At 36.1% G+C, this 16,474-nt stretch overlaps 1 protein-coding gene across 4 annotated transcripts in view; it reads left to right on the top strand.

Moving 5' to 3' along the window:
• Positions 1 to 16,474, top strand: part of CNTRL (centriolin) — an 85,023-nt gene that overhangs the window by 14,448 nt on the left and 54,101 nt on the right. For 2 of the 4 annotated variants that reach the window (XM_032418144.1, XM_032418145.1), the window contains exons 5-11: positions 473 to 614; positions 2,028 to 2,214; positions 5,950 to 6,143; positions 10,904 to 10,960; positions 12,835 to 12,954; positions 13,611 to 13,839; positions 15,203 to 15,312. In XM_032418144.1, the coding sequence (XP_032274035.1) occupies positions 473 to 614; positions 2,028 to 2,214; positions 5,950 to 6,143; positions 10,904 to 10,960; positions 12,835 to 12,954; positions 13,611 to 13,839; positions 15,203 to 15,312 (1,039 nt within the window). The remainder of the gene's footprint in view (positions 1 to 472; positions 615 to 2,027; positions 2,215 to 5,949; positions 6,144 to 10,903; positions 10,961 to 12,834; positions 12,955 to 13,610; positions 13,840 to 15,202; positions 15,313 to 16,474) is intronic. The other 2 variants (XM_032418146.1, XM_032418147.1) reach the window with 1 other exon arrangement.

The raw sequence follows: 16,474 nt of genomic DNA on the forward strand, positions 1-16,474 counted from the left end.
ATTAAAATATTTATGTTCATAAATATAGTGTCCATAAATATAGAGAATCCATCAGTTCAAAATGGCAGCCATATCCTGCTGTCGTAGCTAATCTTTTGGTGATGACTTAGGGTAATAATTAAGGATATCTCTTGTGCAGGACTGTATGGAACATAGGCTGTCCACTAGTACTACTCCCAGTGGGTAGTGATAATGCCACGGATAGACTCTCCTTTTCTGTGTTGTGGGATCCTAAAGTCTGATAGTAAGATGGGTAGGATTCCTGGACCCAGTAACGAAGAGTTGGCAGCTTAGCTGTTCTGGTCAATTTCTTTTTAGCCACTTTTGTTTGGTTCTCGTTTATAAAAGGGTTAACAAATTATAATTATGAAAAGTAACCCCACATAAAACCAAGGCTATTTATTCTTAAACATACAGTGGAGGAACTCTATCACTGTATTTACTAAATTTGATTTTATCCTTTGCTTTCCAGGAAAATTGAAGGCATAGACAATATGTATAATCTGCAAAAGCTAAACCTTGCAGGAAATGAAATTGAACATATCCCAGTATGGTTAGGGAAGAAGTTAAAATCTTTGCGAGTCCTCAATCTGAAAGGCAACAAGATATCATCGGTAAGTTATTCAAAGTAGTAAAATTTTTTTTTCAAATTTTTAGACTTGTTGAAAAAAATATTAAAATCTAAGTTTTTAAAAAATGAGATTTCTTGGGGGGCTTGGGTGGCTCAGTCAGTTACGTGTCTGCCTTCGGCTCAGGTCCTGATCCCAGGGTCCCGGGATCGAGTCCCGTGTCGGGCTCCCTGCTCAGCAGAGAGCCTGCTTCTCCCTCTGCCTGCCACTCCCCCGTTTGTGCTCTCTCACTCTGACAAATAAATAAATAAAATCTTTAAAAAAAAAAAAAGTATTTGTTAAGTAAAAACATTGATTTACTTAAATCTATATTAAAATTGGAACAACCATGCTCAGAGAACATCAGTCATAGAATAGACAATAAAAGATGGGCTTCCTAATATGGGTCTAGACCTGCCTTCTTGTGACCTTGGAGAATCCCTTTATCTCTCTAAAACTCATTGTTTAAATTGGAGAAAACAAACCCTACCATGCCTTCTTTACAGGGGTGTTATGGGGCTCAGATAATATGATAGATGTGAAAATGTTTTAAAAACTTTAAAACACTAAATAACTCCTTAAACCTTCACCAGTGGAAGCCAAGAATGATAAACAACATTTGTTTAATTACTGTGCGGTTCACAATGTCCATGCTTTCTTATTTCATCTTTCTAAAGGTCTGGTAAGGTGACTCTGTACCATTTCACTGCAACAGCCCAAGAGCCTCAGAGCCCAAACCCTATACCATGTTGCACAGCATCACCTTGGAGCTCTTGGGGCTTATGCTATGATGGAAAGAGGTAGCCATGAATCTAAAATTTGCTATAAATATTCCTCCAAGTAGTCGATTGTTAGATAATACTCAGTGTCAACTGATGTTAACAGGAAAATCATTCAATAAATATTTATTATCATTTCTAACTTTTTATTACTTTCTCATCCCAGTTTATATTTGACATTGTCTTCAGTAAAGATTTACCAAAATCTTTTTTATAGCCATTTATATCTGTGATGTGTTCAATCAGTATAATGAAAAAATAATAGGTTTAAAGTTACACAGATGAATTCAAATCCTGTTTTGTTCATTTGTAAGCTGAGCTTTGGGCAAGTTATTTAACTTCTTCGAACCTCAGTTTCTTCATCTACAAAATTAAGATGTTGTTTCTATCATAGATTGTTGTGAGGAGTCGTAAATGAAATGGCATATGGAAAATGCCTAATACTGCCCTGATACACTATGGATACTCAGATACTCACTGTCTGTTCCTCCCCTTACACCACTAATTTTGGATAATGGGTTCCATGAAGAGGTTCCTTGCCATGTTGATAGCAATTTTCTTGATTTATTACTTTCTTTAGGTATGTTTTTGTTATTTTAAAACTAAATTATACAGATACTAATATTATATATCATTTCAGCTCCAAGATGTAAGCAAGTTGAAACCACTTCAAGATTTGACTTCTCTGATCCTACTTGAAAATCCAATTGTGACCCTTCCTCATTACATCCAGTTTACCATTTTTCACCTTCGCTCACTGGAAAGTTTGGAAGGTCAGCCAGTAACTACCCAGGACAGACAAGAAGCTTTTGAGAGATTCAGTTTAGGTAAGGTGACATTTAAAAAAAAAACTAAATTTGGGTGGGGGAGAAATAAATAAAAAAATTTATTTTCAGAAGTTATCCAGAAAAATATATTGAAGTGTGAGCTTTATAATGCTATTAAAATTTTTTTGAAAAATACCCCCATAAACCAATTAACATCAATGTCATTATACAACAATTATACATTAATGTCACTAAGAACCAACAAATATTTATTGAGCACGTACTGTGAGCCAGGCACTGGATCTGGCACTAAGGATACAATGGTGAACAAGACATATGGTACTAGACTTCATGCAGCTTGTATTTTAGTGGAAAAGAAAGACAAAAGGCAAGCAAACCCAGATAAAGTAACAGAGGAGAGAACCCCCTTTTGGCAAAGGTGGTGTAAAGGAATGGCTCTCTGAGAAGTGACATATAAACTGACGGCATAGGCAGGAGAGGATTAGCCATGTGAAGAAAGATGTTCAGAGAGAGGAACAGCTTGCACTTTCAGGCTGGAAAGCCGCTGGTAAATTAAGGAACTAAAGGTTCAGTATGACTAGAGGACAGCTCCAGAAAAAGTTGGGAGAGCTGGGGGAGGGGCGAGATGACACAGGGCCTTGGGGTTTGGATTTTATTTCAGGTGCAGTAGGAAGCAAATGAGAAGTTTTAGGCAGCAGTGGGACATGATCCACTTTATATTAAGAAGATTATTTTTAGAGTACACTTATCCTGATGAACACTGAGTAATGCATAGAATTCAATCATATATTGTATCCCTGAAACTAATATAACACTGTATGTTAAGTATACTGGAATTAAAATTTTTTTAAGAGGGGCACCTGGGTGGCTCAGTTGGTTAACCGACTGCCTGGAGTCCCAGGATCGAGTCCTGCATCGGGCTCCCTGCTCAGCAGGGAGTCTGCTTCTCCCTCTGACCCTCCCCCATCTCGTGCTCTCCCATTCTTTCTCTCAAATAAATAAATAAATAAATAAATAAAATATTTAAAAAAATTTTTTTAAAGATTATTTTTAATGCAGGATGGAGAATGATTTGGAGCAGGGCAAATGGAGATAAAGGGACATGTCCAGAGGCTGTTGCGGTAATCCAGGATAGAAGTGTTGGTGGCCTGTATTTAGGTAGTGGATGTGGAATAGATCAGTTTGGGAGGTAGAATCAGCAATACTTTCTAATGAATGGGGTAATTCCTAGGATTCTGGCTTGAGTAAGTGGTTGGATTGGTGATATTATGTATACACAAGGGAGACTTTAGAATACTGAGTTTGAATGTCTGTGAGACAACCAAGAAGAGGGTTAGAAATGTGAGTCTGGAGTTCAAAGAGACATAAATGTGGGGGTTGTCAACATAACAATTATGCTTAATTCCATTGGAATTGATTGGCTCACTCAGGCAGGGGTTGAGAAGAGCAAGGTGAGCCATCTAAGGAGACCGAGAAAGAGAGGCCATGTAAGGGGAAACCCAGGAAATAGTGGGTTGCAAAAGCCCCAAGAAGATTTCACGAGAGGAAGTGGTCAGCTAGGTTGAATGTTGCAGACATAAAGAAAAAGTAAGATGAGGACAGAGAAGTGCTTTAGATTGACAATACATGATGGTCTTGACCAGCATAGTTAAGGAGTGGTTGGAACAAATGCTAGATTATAGATCCAAGAGCGAATGGAAGGGACACATTTGGGTGAAGGTTTGAAATTTCCTCCCACAATTTCTCTCTCCTAGTACCTAATAAATGGATTTTTAAAAAGAGTAGAGTTTAAGTTAAAAAAAATTCACCAGTAGCTTCCAGACCAGGAAATGGGCAGAAGCAAATGCAATAAACCTCAAAGCTAGTAACTGAAGAAAGAAAGAGAATATTTGAGGGTGGAGTGGAGAGACCATCATGGCTCAATTCTTATGGTCCTTGAAAAGACAAGATGAGATCAGAGAAAAGAGGAAAGATTGTCTCTTGATATGAGGGACACTTTATCAGGAGGGAGCAAAAGTGTGTGCAGGTGTGGGTAGTTTTGTGGCTTTGGTGGTGGGAAAATGAGAAAGTTCCCATGGGTGGTGTCTCTTTTCTCAGTGTAATAGGAGATCATCAGCTGAGAAAGAAAATGGAAGGAGTATGGGAGGTTTGAAGAGAAAGAGAAAGGTATGAATTAACTATTTTAGAGCATTAGGAAATGAGTCTGTAGGTTCAACCATTTGAAATTGATGTTAGTCCATTTTGGCTTACAAAAACAGCAGTTTCATATGGTCTGATACAATCCTTGAGAAATATGGTAAATTTTTATTAGTTTGGATCCCCTAACTCAATATTTGTTACCCTGAGTTTATGTTTTGGAATCTTTAAAAATATAAATAGTGCATAGGAAAGTCCTCATATAAATACACTTTTGGGGGAAATGTTTAAATTACCTAGGCTTATTTATGACTCTGAATATTAATTAGGAGCCTTTAAGGTCCTTGGGATCCAGCGGTGAGCCAGACAGATGCAGTTTCTGCTTTTACAAAGCTTTAGTGGGAAAGGCAGATGCATAGACATTTGACCACATTTTATAACTCGTGTGATGAAGGACACAGCAGAGGTACAGGGTGACCTGAGAGCATCCCTGGGAAGCATCTCACCTGGGGAGAGGATAGAGTCAGGGCAGGCTTCTCAAAATATTTTTCAAAACTAAGATGTGGAGGGTACAAAATAGGCCAGTAGGAGATAGAGGAAGAAAGTTCCAGACAGAGGTGTGAATAAAAGCCTGCAGGGGCGCCTGGGTGGCTCAGATGGTTAAGCATCCGACTTTTGGCTTTGGCTCAGGTAGTGATTTCAGGATTGTGAGATCGAGCCCCCATGTCTGGCTCTGTGCTCAACAGGGAGTCTGCTAATCCTTCTCCCTACCCCTCTGCCTTTCCCTCTCTCTCTCTCTCTCTAAAATAAATAAAATCTTAAAAAAAAAAAAAAAAGCTTGCAGGTAAGAAGAGGCATCACAAATCTCAAGAAATGGAGTCACTTCAGAAAGGCTGCAGTGGGTGTACTTGAAAATGAGGCTGGAGAGGGAGTTTGGGACCAAATCATGAAGATCTGTGTGAGTTCTTCATATAAGTTTTGGATGCTATCCTATCCATAGTAGGAAGCCTTTGAAGGATTTTTAAGATCACAGAGTATTTTGCAAACCTACTTGCAGCATCCTTTAAAGTGTAATTACTAATATCAGATAAAATAGTACATGTTTTTTAATAGGAGACCTGGAAAAAAACCTCATTTACCAACATGCTAATTGAGTGAAATACTTGGAAGTAAAGTGTTATCTTTTTTCTTTTTAAGATTTATTTATTTACTTGAGAGAGAGAGAGAGAGTGCTGGAGAGCGGTGGGCGGGGGGGCGGATGCAGAGGGAGAGAATCTTCAAGCAGTCTCCCCACTGTATGTGGAGCCCGATACCGGGCCAGATCTCACAACCCTGAGATCATGACCTGAGCTGAAACCAAGAGTCGGACACTTAATAGACTGAGCCACCCAAGTGCCCTGTAATGTGTTATCTTTTAAAATTGTTATCCAAATGATAATGCGTTCTCACATTTAGATATAAATCACTTGCTCGCTCAAGATTGTCTTTTTTTTCCCCAAAACCATAGTGAATAGTCTTCAAAGTAGAATTGTATTTATATTATTCTAAGACTTCTTTTGCTATTATTTGAGAAATAGTCTTACCTTTCTTTAAGTAGAAAATATAACTATTAATAAACTATTAAATTTGTGTTGGCAGACGAGGTAGAAAGACTGGAAAGAGATCTGGAGAAGAAGATAATGGAAACTGAAGAGCTTAGGAGTGAGCAGACAAGGTTCCTTGAGGAAATTAAAAGTCAAGATAAATTGAACAAATCCCTGAAAGAGGAGGCCAGGTTACAAAAACAGAGCTATGAAGAGATGGAGAGTAACCTAAACACAAAAAATGAATTGGTAAGCCTGTGTTTTACATTGCTTTGACTATATTCTCTTGAAATAGAGAATTCTTTGTCCTTGGGTCTAAAAACAAAACTTCTTGACTGTAGAATGAGGAAGATGTGGTTTAACAGAAATTTGTGCAGAAGTTTCTACAAATTGTAGTTGACCGTGCACTGCATGACATGGGTCCCCAAAGGACGAATACTATCTTCACTGCATTATGTGAAGTATGGTATCCAAAATAAAGGAGGACAGTGGAGCCCCACACTGAGGAGTTGGTCAGACTACCCCTAGATGTTTGTATTTTATTTTTAACAACAACATTGTTGGTGAGACTGTATATTGGCAAAAACTTTTAGAAGGCAAATTGGCAAAATTATCCAAATTTAAAGGGACATACCCTATGTTCTATATATTAGAAATATTATATATACTTATTTAATATATAATAGTTATATATGATACACATTTCTAATACATTTTGTGGAAATTGTAGCAAGAATGTATAAAGATATTATGTATCTACACATATACACATACATACAGGGATATTCACTACAATATTGTTTATATTAGTAAAATATTGAAAATAGCTGAAATGTCCCTCAGTGGATATCCATCTGGTAGAATAATTGTGTTGCTATTAAAATGAGGTAGAGCTATATGTCCTGATATGGAGGTATGTCTGATCCATATTGCTATGTGAAAAAAGCAAGCTATGAAACCGTATATCAAGTACGATGCTTTATAGGTAGTATGTATAATAGTATAAGTGTATGTAGGGGAAAATGGTAGATATGTACCAAACTCTTGACAGTAGTTATTTCTGGGGAGTGGAATTATAAAGCACTTTCAAATTGCCATTTATGCATATCTGTAATGTTTAAATTTTATATAATTTGGCTTTATGGTTGAAATAGGAAGAAAAGATATTTTAGAAGAGATTTAGACAGATTAGATAGCTTATAATCAGAAGGTGCCAGACCCAGAGACTGCAAAGGCCTCAAGACCACGCCCTGTGAGGAGTGGCCAAAGCAACAGGGGTGTCCAAGCTGGAGAAGAGGCAATCTAGTGAGCTATGACAGTTACCTTCAGAGAATCAAAGGACTGTTTCATGGAAGAGGGACCAAAGTTACTGACCAGGATCCCATGAGATAAAATTAAGAAATGGCAAATAGAATTTTAACAAAACAATTTTTCATTTAGTAATAAAGAAATTTCTAGGGGCACCTGGGTGGCTCTGTCAGTTGAGCATCTGACTCTTGCTTTCGGCTCAGGTCATGATCTCAAGGTCATGAGATGGAGCTCCACGCCCAGCATGGAGCCTGCTTAGGATTCTCTCTCTGACCCCTCCTCCCTTAGCCCACTGCCCCCCCCACCCCCCGCCCCGGCTCGCGCATGTGCTCGCACGCGCGCTCTCTCGCTCTTTCTCTCTCTCTCGGAAAAAAAAAAAAAAAGAAATTTCTAATAACTGTCCTAAGACAAAATGTGATAACTCTGGAATGGGGTTGCTGTCACTGAAACTGGCATATATGCTCAGGGCTTAGAGAAAAGATAAAAGACATTAGCTAGGGAGATGGGCTAAATGACCTTAAAAGGCCTTTTCAACCCAGAGAATCTGATTCTGTAAAATGATTAGGTTACTTTCCTTGAAGGAAAAAGTAGCTATTGCTACTCTCTTTTTTTTTTCTTTTGACAATTCTTTTTCTGATCTGTGCATAACTTAAGAGAATTTGATTTCTCATGTAACTAATGATATCCTAGATAGTTCTCTTTCTTTTTGCACCTCCCTTTCAAGATGGGCATTCTGCCTTGAATGACTTGCTTTGTTGACAAGAATTCTGCTTAAGCACTTTTGTTTTTTAGCAAGGAAAAAGTGTTTCCTTCTCTGTGTAGAGATGGAAATTGTTACTTGAAATCTGAATACTGACTACCTCTTTCTTGAGCTCTTCTTTGCCTGAAGAAAAAGATGATTTATAGCAGGGGGACATGATGAAAGACAGGGCATCTTTCCCAGCTCTGTCAGTTAACTATTCAGAGCATTTGTGGGTTTCTTCATATGCCTCTTATTTGCAGGTAGTTTTCAAATGTCAGCCATATTCTGAAGGCATATTATATATGATGTTAATAATCTGATAATTATCAGTAGTTTTATATTATACATCTGTTGCTCTCTATTCCATAATTCCATAATGATGATTAATTAAATCATTGGAAACTTACGTGACAATCAATTTTATTTTAGCAGCCACCACTTAACATTTGTATGTAAAATACAAGTATAGAGGCACCTGGCTGGCTCAGTTGGTAGAGTGTACAACTCTTGATCTTGAGTTCAAGCCCCATGTTGGGTGTGGTGCCTACTTAAAAATAAATAATAAGTAAAACTTAAAAAAAGTAAAAGAAAATACAAATATAAAAATCAGTACTTACTATGGTATTACTTGATATTTGTGAACATTTAATAAATTTTCCTGACTTACTGATCTTTTTTATAACATAGAAACCATCTTTTATTACTAAGATAAAAAAACATAATTTCTATATGCAGACTCCCTGGTACATGTTAGCTAGCTCATTGAAAAACTGGGCAAGGGGTGCCTGGGTGGCTCAGTCCGTTGAGCGTCTGCCTTTGGCTCAGGTCGTAATCCCAGGACCCTGGGATCGAGCCCTGCATGGGGCTCCCTGCTCAGTGGGGAGCCTGCTTCTCCCTCTCCTGCTCCCCTTGCTTGTGCTCTCTCTCTCTCTCTCTCTGTCAAATAAATAAATAAAATCTTAAAAAAGGAAAAAGAAAACCTGGGCAAAATGTTGCATCTTTTGACCTTGCACTATCCCAAAATTATGGATTATTATAGTTGCTAATATTCTTTTTTCTACTTATGTTGATATGTTTGTGCTGTGAATAAATGTTTTATAAATTGTCAACAGTTTTTGCTGGGTTTATTTTCAGTAACTATTTTTGGTTAGAAGACATTGCTCTTCTTTATGTCATTGTTATTTTTATCATTAACCATTTAAAAACATTGACATATGAAGTTAGTATATATTTATCATAACAAATTCAGACCACACAAATGTATACAGTGGAAAATGAAGGTCTCACTCTTTCCCTTCCCTGTTCTCTGGGTGTATATAATCCTTTTTAAAAGTTTTCTATGCTTAAATGTACGCATATAGTTATATAATATATATGTAATTAAATATATGTACCTTTAAATATTTTGCGATAAAAAAGAACCTTACTATATTTTTTAATTCTGCATCTTATTTTTTTACAAAGCGGTATATATATCATAGCTCTCCAAGTTAAAAAACATACCCACACACATGTGCACACACACATATACACACATATAAATCTTTTTTATTTTTTTCAAAGTCTATATTGTGTTCCATTATATGGATACACAGTAATTTATTTAACCTACTTATTGATGAATATTTAGGTTGCTTCCATTTTTTTATTAGAAACAATACACAGAGAAAATCTTTGTAAATATGTACTTATGCATTCATAATAGTAATTCCTTGGTATAAATCACTACAAGTTGGGGTGCTTGGCTGGCTCAGTCAGTAGAGCATGTGACTCTGTCTCAGGTTCATGAGTTCAAGCCCCACGTTGGGGGTAGAGGTTACTAAAAAAAATAATAATTTTAAGAAATCACTACAAATGGAATTACTGTGTAATTTGCATTTTAAATTTTGGTAAATATTAAAAGCATATACCTGCTTTATGGTTCTACAGCAGTGTGTGAAAGAACCCAATTCCCCACTTGAAATTATTATTTTGAACTTATGAATAGGATAGGAAAAAAGTGGAATCTCATTACTTTAATTTCACTTTTTTTTAGTTGTTGGAGAGTTAGTATTGCATATGTATTTATTAGCTATTTTATAGTCTTTAAATTTCTTTTTTCTTTTTTTAATCAACAGGCTATTTTTTATTTAAATTCAATTAATTAACATATAGTGTATTATTAGTTTCAGAGGTAGAGTTCAATGATTCATCAGTCTTGTATAACACCCAGTGCTCATTACATCCCTGTGCCCTCCTTAAGGTCCATCACCCAGTTACCCCATCCCCCCAACCCCCTCCCCTCCAGCAACCCTTATTTTTTAAATTCATGTTGTTTCACCTGTTTTTTTGCTCTTCCAAAAGACTATTCTGTTTCAAAAAGAATTCTGTATCTTATTCTAAGAGCCTACAACTGAAAAATATTTTCCATTATCTTCTGCAGAATATCTAGTGATAATATCATCTACAGTTATATAATGCTTTCCAGTTTCATAAAGTAACTCTTCACATAGTAGGTCATTTAACCTATAAAAGAAACATAGTAACATTAAAGTAAAACTTCTGGTGCCATTTAACTATAATAGTCCCCCTCTTCTGCCACCAACAAATATTAATTTAATTAACTTTAATGTTAATATTACTCTTTGTCTTTTTGCAACTTATTTAACTCCCGTTCTTCAGTTTCCTCATTTTTAATATGAGGATGATTTACCTGTCCTGTCAGCCTCACAGAGTTGTGAGGACTAAATAAGGTAATGAATATGAAAACAATTTGAATTGAATTAAGCTAAGTAATGGAAGGTGGTAAATCTGTAACATAGAATGATGATAAAATGTGTGTCCATATAAGAATGGTGCGGGTTCTAGTAACATTATCTTCCTAAGGTAAGTTGTCAGTAAAGAGCAGCTTCTATTACTACAGCTTAACTCTCCAAAGTTCTCCAGGTGATGGCCTCTGTTTGCTTTTTTCTCCTTTTAGCCCTTGTCTTGGTTTCTTGCAGATCATTTTCTGCCGATTCTTTATTCTTCCTTAAAGGTAGTTCCTTCAGGGCTGAATTGCACACTGTGTTTTTCATGGTTTGCATGATAACTTGTATTAATATGCTGTGTACATCTTAAGTGTTGAAACTGGCTTGCCTTCTCAAGAAATGTGCTTGTGTGTGTATGTGTAATTTTTTTAATGGTTGTGTACATAGGACAGTGAATTTGAATGTGAGGGAAAGAATTTGTATCATTTTTCTTACCGGTAAATATGTTAACTGCAGTCAACTCTTGATTATCCACAGCTAATACTGTAAGTAGCCTACTTTCCAGGTCCTTTGACTCCTAATTTGCTCTCATTTTTGCATTTCTTCAGCAGACATTTATTGAATGCTTACTAAATGCTAAGGCTAGTACTAAAAACACACAAAGGTAATCTAAAAATGCACAGAGTATATATTACTTGCCTGCAGAGACCAAGCCATCCAGTCGCATTTGCCTTTGTTTGGCCCTACTGCCAATGATCTTTGGGAAGAGAAACCCAAGATTAGTTGATGCTATTGGTTATGAGTTGCTTTCTTGAGATTCAGGGACTTAAAAGCATTCAGTGAAAGCATCAATGTGGGTAATGTGCTGGACACCCTGCAGCAGGACATCAAGGGCAGCATCGTATAATAGATGAAGTGTTAGATTTGAAATCAGGAGACCTGTAATTGAACTCTGCCTCTTCACTACGAGCTGTGCAACTGGGCAAGTTATTTAACCTCCTGGTGCAGCTTTTACCATTTCATAGGGTAGCTGTCAAGAGTCAGTGAGATAGCACACGTTCTGGCATATGTGAGCACTTGATCAAGATTACCTGTCATTCAGGTTAGCATTACTTCCACTTGCACGGATAATCAGGAGATGACTGTAAGCTAAATCGTGCACGACTTTGAGTTCCTGGGCCTTGTAAAATGTTCATGTTTGTTTATGTTTTATTCTCTTCAGCTTGCATTATTTTCATATTAATGAAAATTTTCTGCATGTTTTTTGTCTGGTATCTACTATCTGATGCTGTCAAAAAAAAAAAAAAGGCAAAAATCACTTAGTGGACCTTTGAAATGAACTCACAGGATTGGTTCAGGAGGAAGGCGGCTGATAGTGGTAGTTAATAAAATATTTAGCTTCTGCCACTAATCTAATATGTAACTTTTGACAAGACAGTTCACCGATCTAGGACTTAATTTCTCTATTTGTAATTCAAATAATTAAATTGGATGATCTCTTCTAGTTCCAAAAATTTCTAAGAATAAGTAAAAAGTAATTATAGTAGAATTACTTTATTAAAAATTTAATATTATATATTGGGATCTGATTGACCTTATTCACATCCTTTATCCTCTATTACAAAAGTACTGTTCAGAACACTGAGATACTACAGCAACAACAAGTACAATTAAAACCAATCTCTTATTTTCATCCTTCTCACTCCTTCTTGTGATTCCTTTGTAATTAATCGCAGATATCATCTCTATCCATAATTTGAAGCTATCATTAACATTGCAGAGTAAGTTAAATAAATTAGTATTAATTATTGAAAAATCAGGAAGCAGATACTTAATAGAGTACTTAAAAATAATGGATACAGAATTATTTTCATGTTTGGATAAAGCAAATTTAAATGATTTTTTAAATCTTTATTCCTTGTATCCTGAAATAGCATATAAACTTCAAAGGTCTTTTACGTGATCTTTTATGAAGTGATAATTTTATACTGCATTCTTTATAATACTTTAGAATGAAGGTAAAATACTGTGAATGTTCTGCTATTTGCTGTGGGGTTTAAAACAATCTAATTATTAGTTATGATGGGAACTTGCTGTGCCATTGTATCTTTATACTAACTTACTGACACTATGTGTGTTTCATATCAACTTGGGGCTGTAGCTAAAACAGAAGACCGTGGAACTAATGCGAGCATGTCAGAAACAGTATGAGATGGAACAGGAATTGGCCTTTTATAAAATTGATGCCAAATTTGAGCCACTAAATTATTACCCATCAGAGGTGAGTTTAACTTTTATTTATTTATTTACTTAGAGTTTAACATTTTAGTAATCCAAAGTTAAAGCCAACAGAGAGTGGAGTGGGGTAAGGTGGATGGTAAAAATGTTTAAGAGACTTTATCAGTAACCATTCCACTTTCTTGTTATGAGGGCATCAGCAGAGTAAACGTATTGTGGTTGAATCAGTGAATTTTTTGGTTCAGTATGTTAGAGCAGTATCCAAAAGAGATAAAAAGCCCCAAGAGAATCTGTGTGATTCCAACCAATAGTTCATAAAAAAAATCAATTACTAAAATTTATTAGACTGAGATTTTACTTACATATCAGCTAAGAAACCAAAATAAAACACCTAAATTTCTGATTGGAGAGATTAAGCAGTGCTATTAATCACAAAACTGTAGGCAGTTCTTTAATCAACCAAACTAACCCCACTTTTTGGGGATAGGAGGAATTCTTAGAGACCATTTTTTGTTTTAGTTCTTTTTTGGTATATTAAGAGTGAGATAAAAAATGGTATATATTTTTCAACTTCTAGGCATGTAGGATTAATATTTAGGCAATTCTGTGATATGTTCTTCACTAATAAAATGAATAATATCCCTCGGCTGCTTAGAAGTTACTTATTGAACCATAAATATTTACTTATTTTGCTTTTAGTATGTCGAAATTGATAAAACCCCAGATGAAAGCCCTTACATTGGCAAATCCAGATACAAGAGAAATATGTTCACTACAGAGAGTTATATCATTGCAAATGCCCAGACAGTAAAGATCAAGAAGATGGAGCCAGACGAAGGGGAACAACTCAGAAATGAGCATGTGAACTTGGGAGCCCATACATCACTGGACATACAACTGGAAGACAAAGAAAAAAAAATAAGTGCAGGTTAACAAAAGTTATTTTAAATTCTTTTAAAAATATAAAAAGATTGAATATATAGGCAAATTTTGTTTTATAATTCTTTTCATTAAACATGCCGAAGGTACTTATTTTGTTGTTTACATGAAAAGCCTAAAAAAAAAGTAGTGATTCATTGAGCAAATCATTTTTTAATGATTCTTGTTATGGTTGAAAGTGGAGTTCTTGACAGTAATGTGGTGGCAGCATGTCCAGGGGATCCAAGAATGCTTAAATCTTGACCTGCCAGCAGGTCTTTCTCACTGTTGGAGCTGCACATTCAAAGATATAATTGGTCATAATTGTAGCAAGTACCACTTTACTGATTATTACGCATGTAGCCAAAACCTAAAGCAGCGCTTTGGATAAGCTGGATCAGTGCACCCTCCTTAGGCTTGGGCCTAAGACCAGCTTCTGACTCTTACCAACCTGTCCCAAAACATCTAATTGAAAGGATCTTACCACTTCCTGGCAAGTCATAAAGACGAAGAAGGCAATCCAAGAGGGCTCTTAGAGACCCTGCCAATGGCATACTCTAAATCCACTTACCCAGTGAGCTGCATGGATATGGAAGAAGAAAGCAGATCTGAGTTTATGTTATCCCCCTAGTAATTGTGGCCCATTCTGGGGCTCTCACCAATCCAGTGAAGCAGCTCATCTTCCCTTGGTTGGTAGCTAAATGGAAAACATTGAAGGCCAGTAGAAAGGTTGGCTTGGAGAAGGGTTGAGAAAAGAGACTGAGTTGTCTGTCTCATACACCCTATACAAAGTTCCGGAAGAGGAAAGCAGAAATAAATCAGATATATGTGTAGACTAGCTTCAAGGGTCTCATAGTTTATAGGAGGCAGGGAGGGAGGGAAGGAGAGAAATTGGAAATTTGAGATAGAGAGTAATTGATTTGAGATCACCCCTAGCTGGAAGACACTGTTCAGTGGTGAATTTCTTGATACCAAGCCCTATCATAAAGTAATTACCTCTAACAGACTTTTTGTAATAGCTTGAACCTAATTATAACTTAGTGACACCTAAATGCGTATTTACCAATAAATCCTTACTCTCTCAGAAGAGTTCTTTAGTGTTGGATGCATCAAGTAAAGCCCCTTTTATGTTAAGAATTTTATGAATAAAATGATCAATTAGAGTTCAATAGCATATCAAAAAACTATTCTAGAGATTAACTGAGTGGAAAACTGTCATAAATTACTTTTCTTTTTTTTAAATTTCTGTGATCTATAACAACAGAATTTAATTGGGAGGAGGAGGTTATTGTGAAGAAAAAAAATCTGGTAGAAATTTGAGAATTCAAGATTTTTCTTGTGTGTGTCTATGTTCATGGTTTTTAAATCTGCAGCACAAACTCGACTATCAGAACTACATGATGAAATAGAAAAGGCAGAACAACAAATTTTAAAAGCTACTGAAGAATTTAAACAGCTGGAAGAAGCTATACAACTTAAAAAAGTACGTAAAAGCCAAGTAGCAATGCAGGAGGAAATGAAAAAAATGAAATGTGTTTTCTTCCTTCATAACCATGTGAAACAAATTTTAAATCAGTGCTGCCTAATTAATTACGTAGTAACAGTTTTCAGCATCAGCTGTGGTTCTAGTATTTTCCAGTTACATTTTCCTTCCATTCATGATGACAGTCTATTAACATTTTATAAAGCATACAGAAATAAATTACTTATAGTTTATGTAAAAAGAGGTGTTCTGTCTACTCTATTATGAAAGTGTCTCCTTTACCCAGGGAGGTTGATGCTTCCTGTTATATTGGTTCTAATTTACTTAGGCACTACCCACCTTTAAGATCCTGGGACCTAGATTAAGAGTCAGAAGACATCTTTACTATACATGCACATTATCAAACACAAGCAGCAAAAATGTAAATGATATAAAATATGGTGAACAAAAAGATGGAGGTGTTACACTCTCAGAAATTACCAGAGTATGTCATGAAGAAATAAACAGCTCAAACCCATGATGTAATTGCATAGGGAATATTTAAAAAGGAAGTATCTTGACAGTTTTTAAGTGTGTAAAAGGTTTTAGTTATTCGCAACTTTTAAAAATCAGTATTTCAAAATTATGTTGGTAACTGCATTCATACCATAGTAGGTAAAACAAGAATGTGAAGTCCAAATTATAGATTCTTTCAAAAGATACACTATATTGTGATTTTAAAATTATATAGTAACTAGAAATTGATTCAAGTTTATTGGAAGCTTACTATATGCTAGCTCCTGACTGGGCTGGGCCCTGAGTGATGAATAAAACAGGTATATTTCCCTCCCACATGGACAGGAAATAGGCCATGAACAAGCATTAAAAAAGTAAAAAGGAAATATAGTTAAACAACTTGTGTGTTGTAGGAAAAAAACAGAAAGTTAGGAGAGGCAATAAAAAGGATATAATTTAGATTGTGGAGCCACAAAGGCCTCTCTGAGGAGGTGACATTTGGGCTGAAACCCAAAGGATGTGAAGGAGCCAGCGAGGTAGTGTTAGGGGATCGAGTATTCCAGGCAGTGGGTGCAAAGACCTTCACACTAAAGTTTTCTCTGCCGAGGGAAGGAGACTGTGTGGAAGATGAGGTCAAAGATTATGCCAGGCTTCATAGGCTGTCCTA

The sequence above is a fragment of the Phoca vitulina genome, unplaced genomic scaffold, assembly GCF_004348235.1.
Source record: "Phoca vitulina isolate PV1807 unplaced genomic scaffold, GSC_HSeal_1.0 scaffold21, whole genome shotgun sequence".
NCBI classification, from domain to species: domain Eukaryota; kingdom Metazoa; phylum Chordata; class Mammalia; order Carnivora; family Phocidae; genus Phoca; species Phoca vitulina.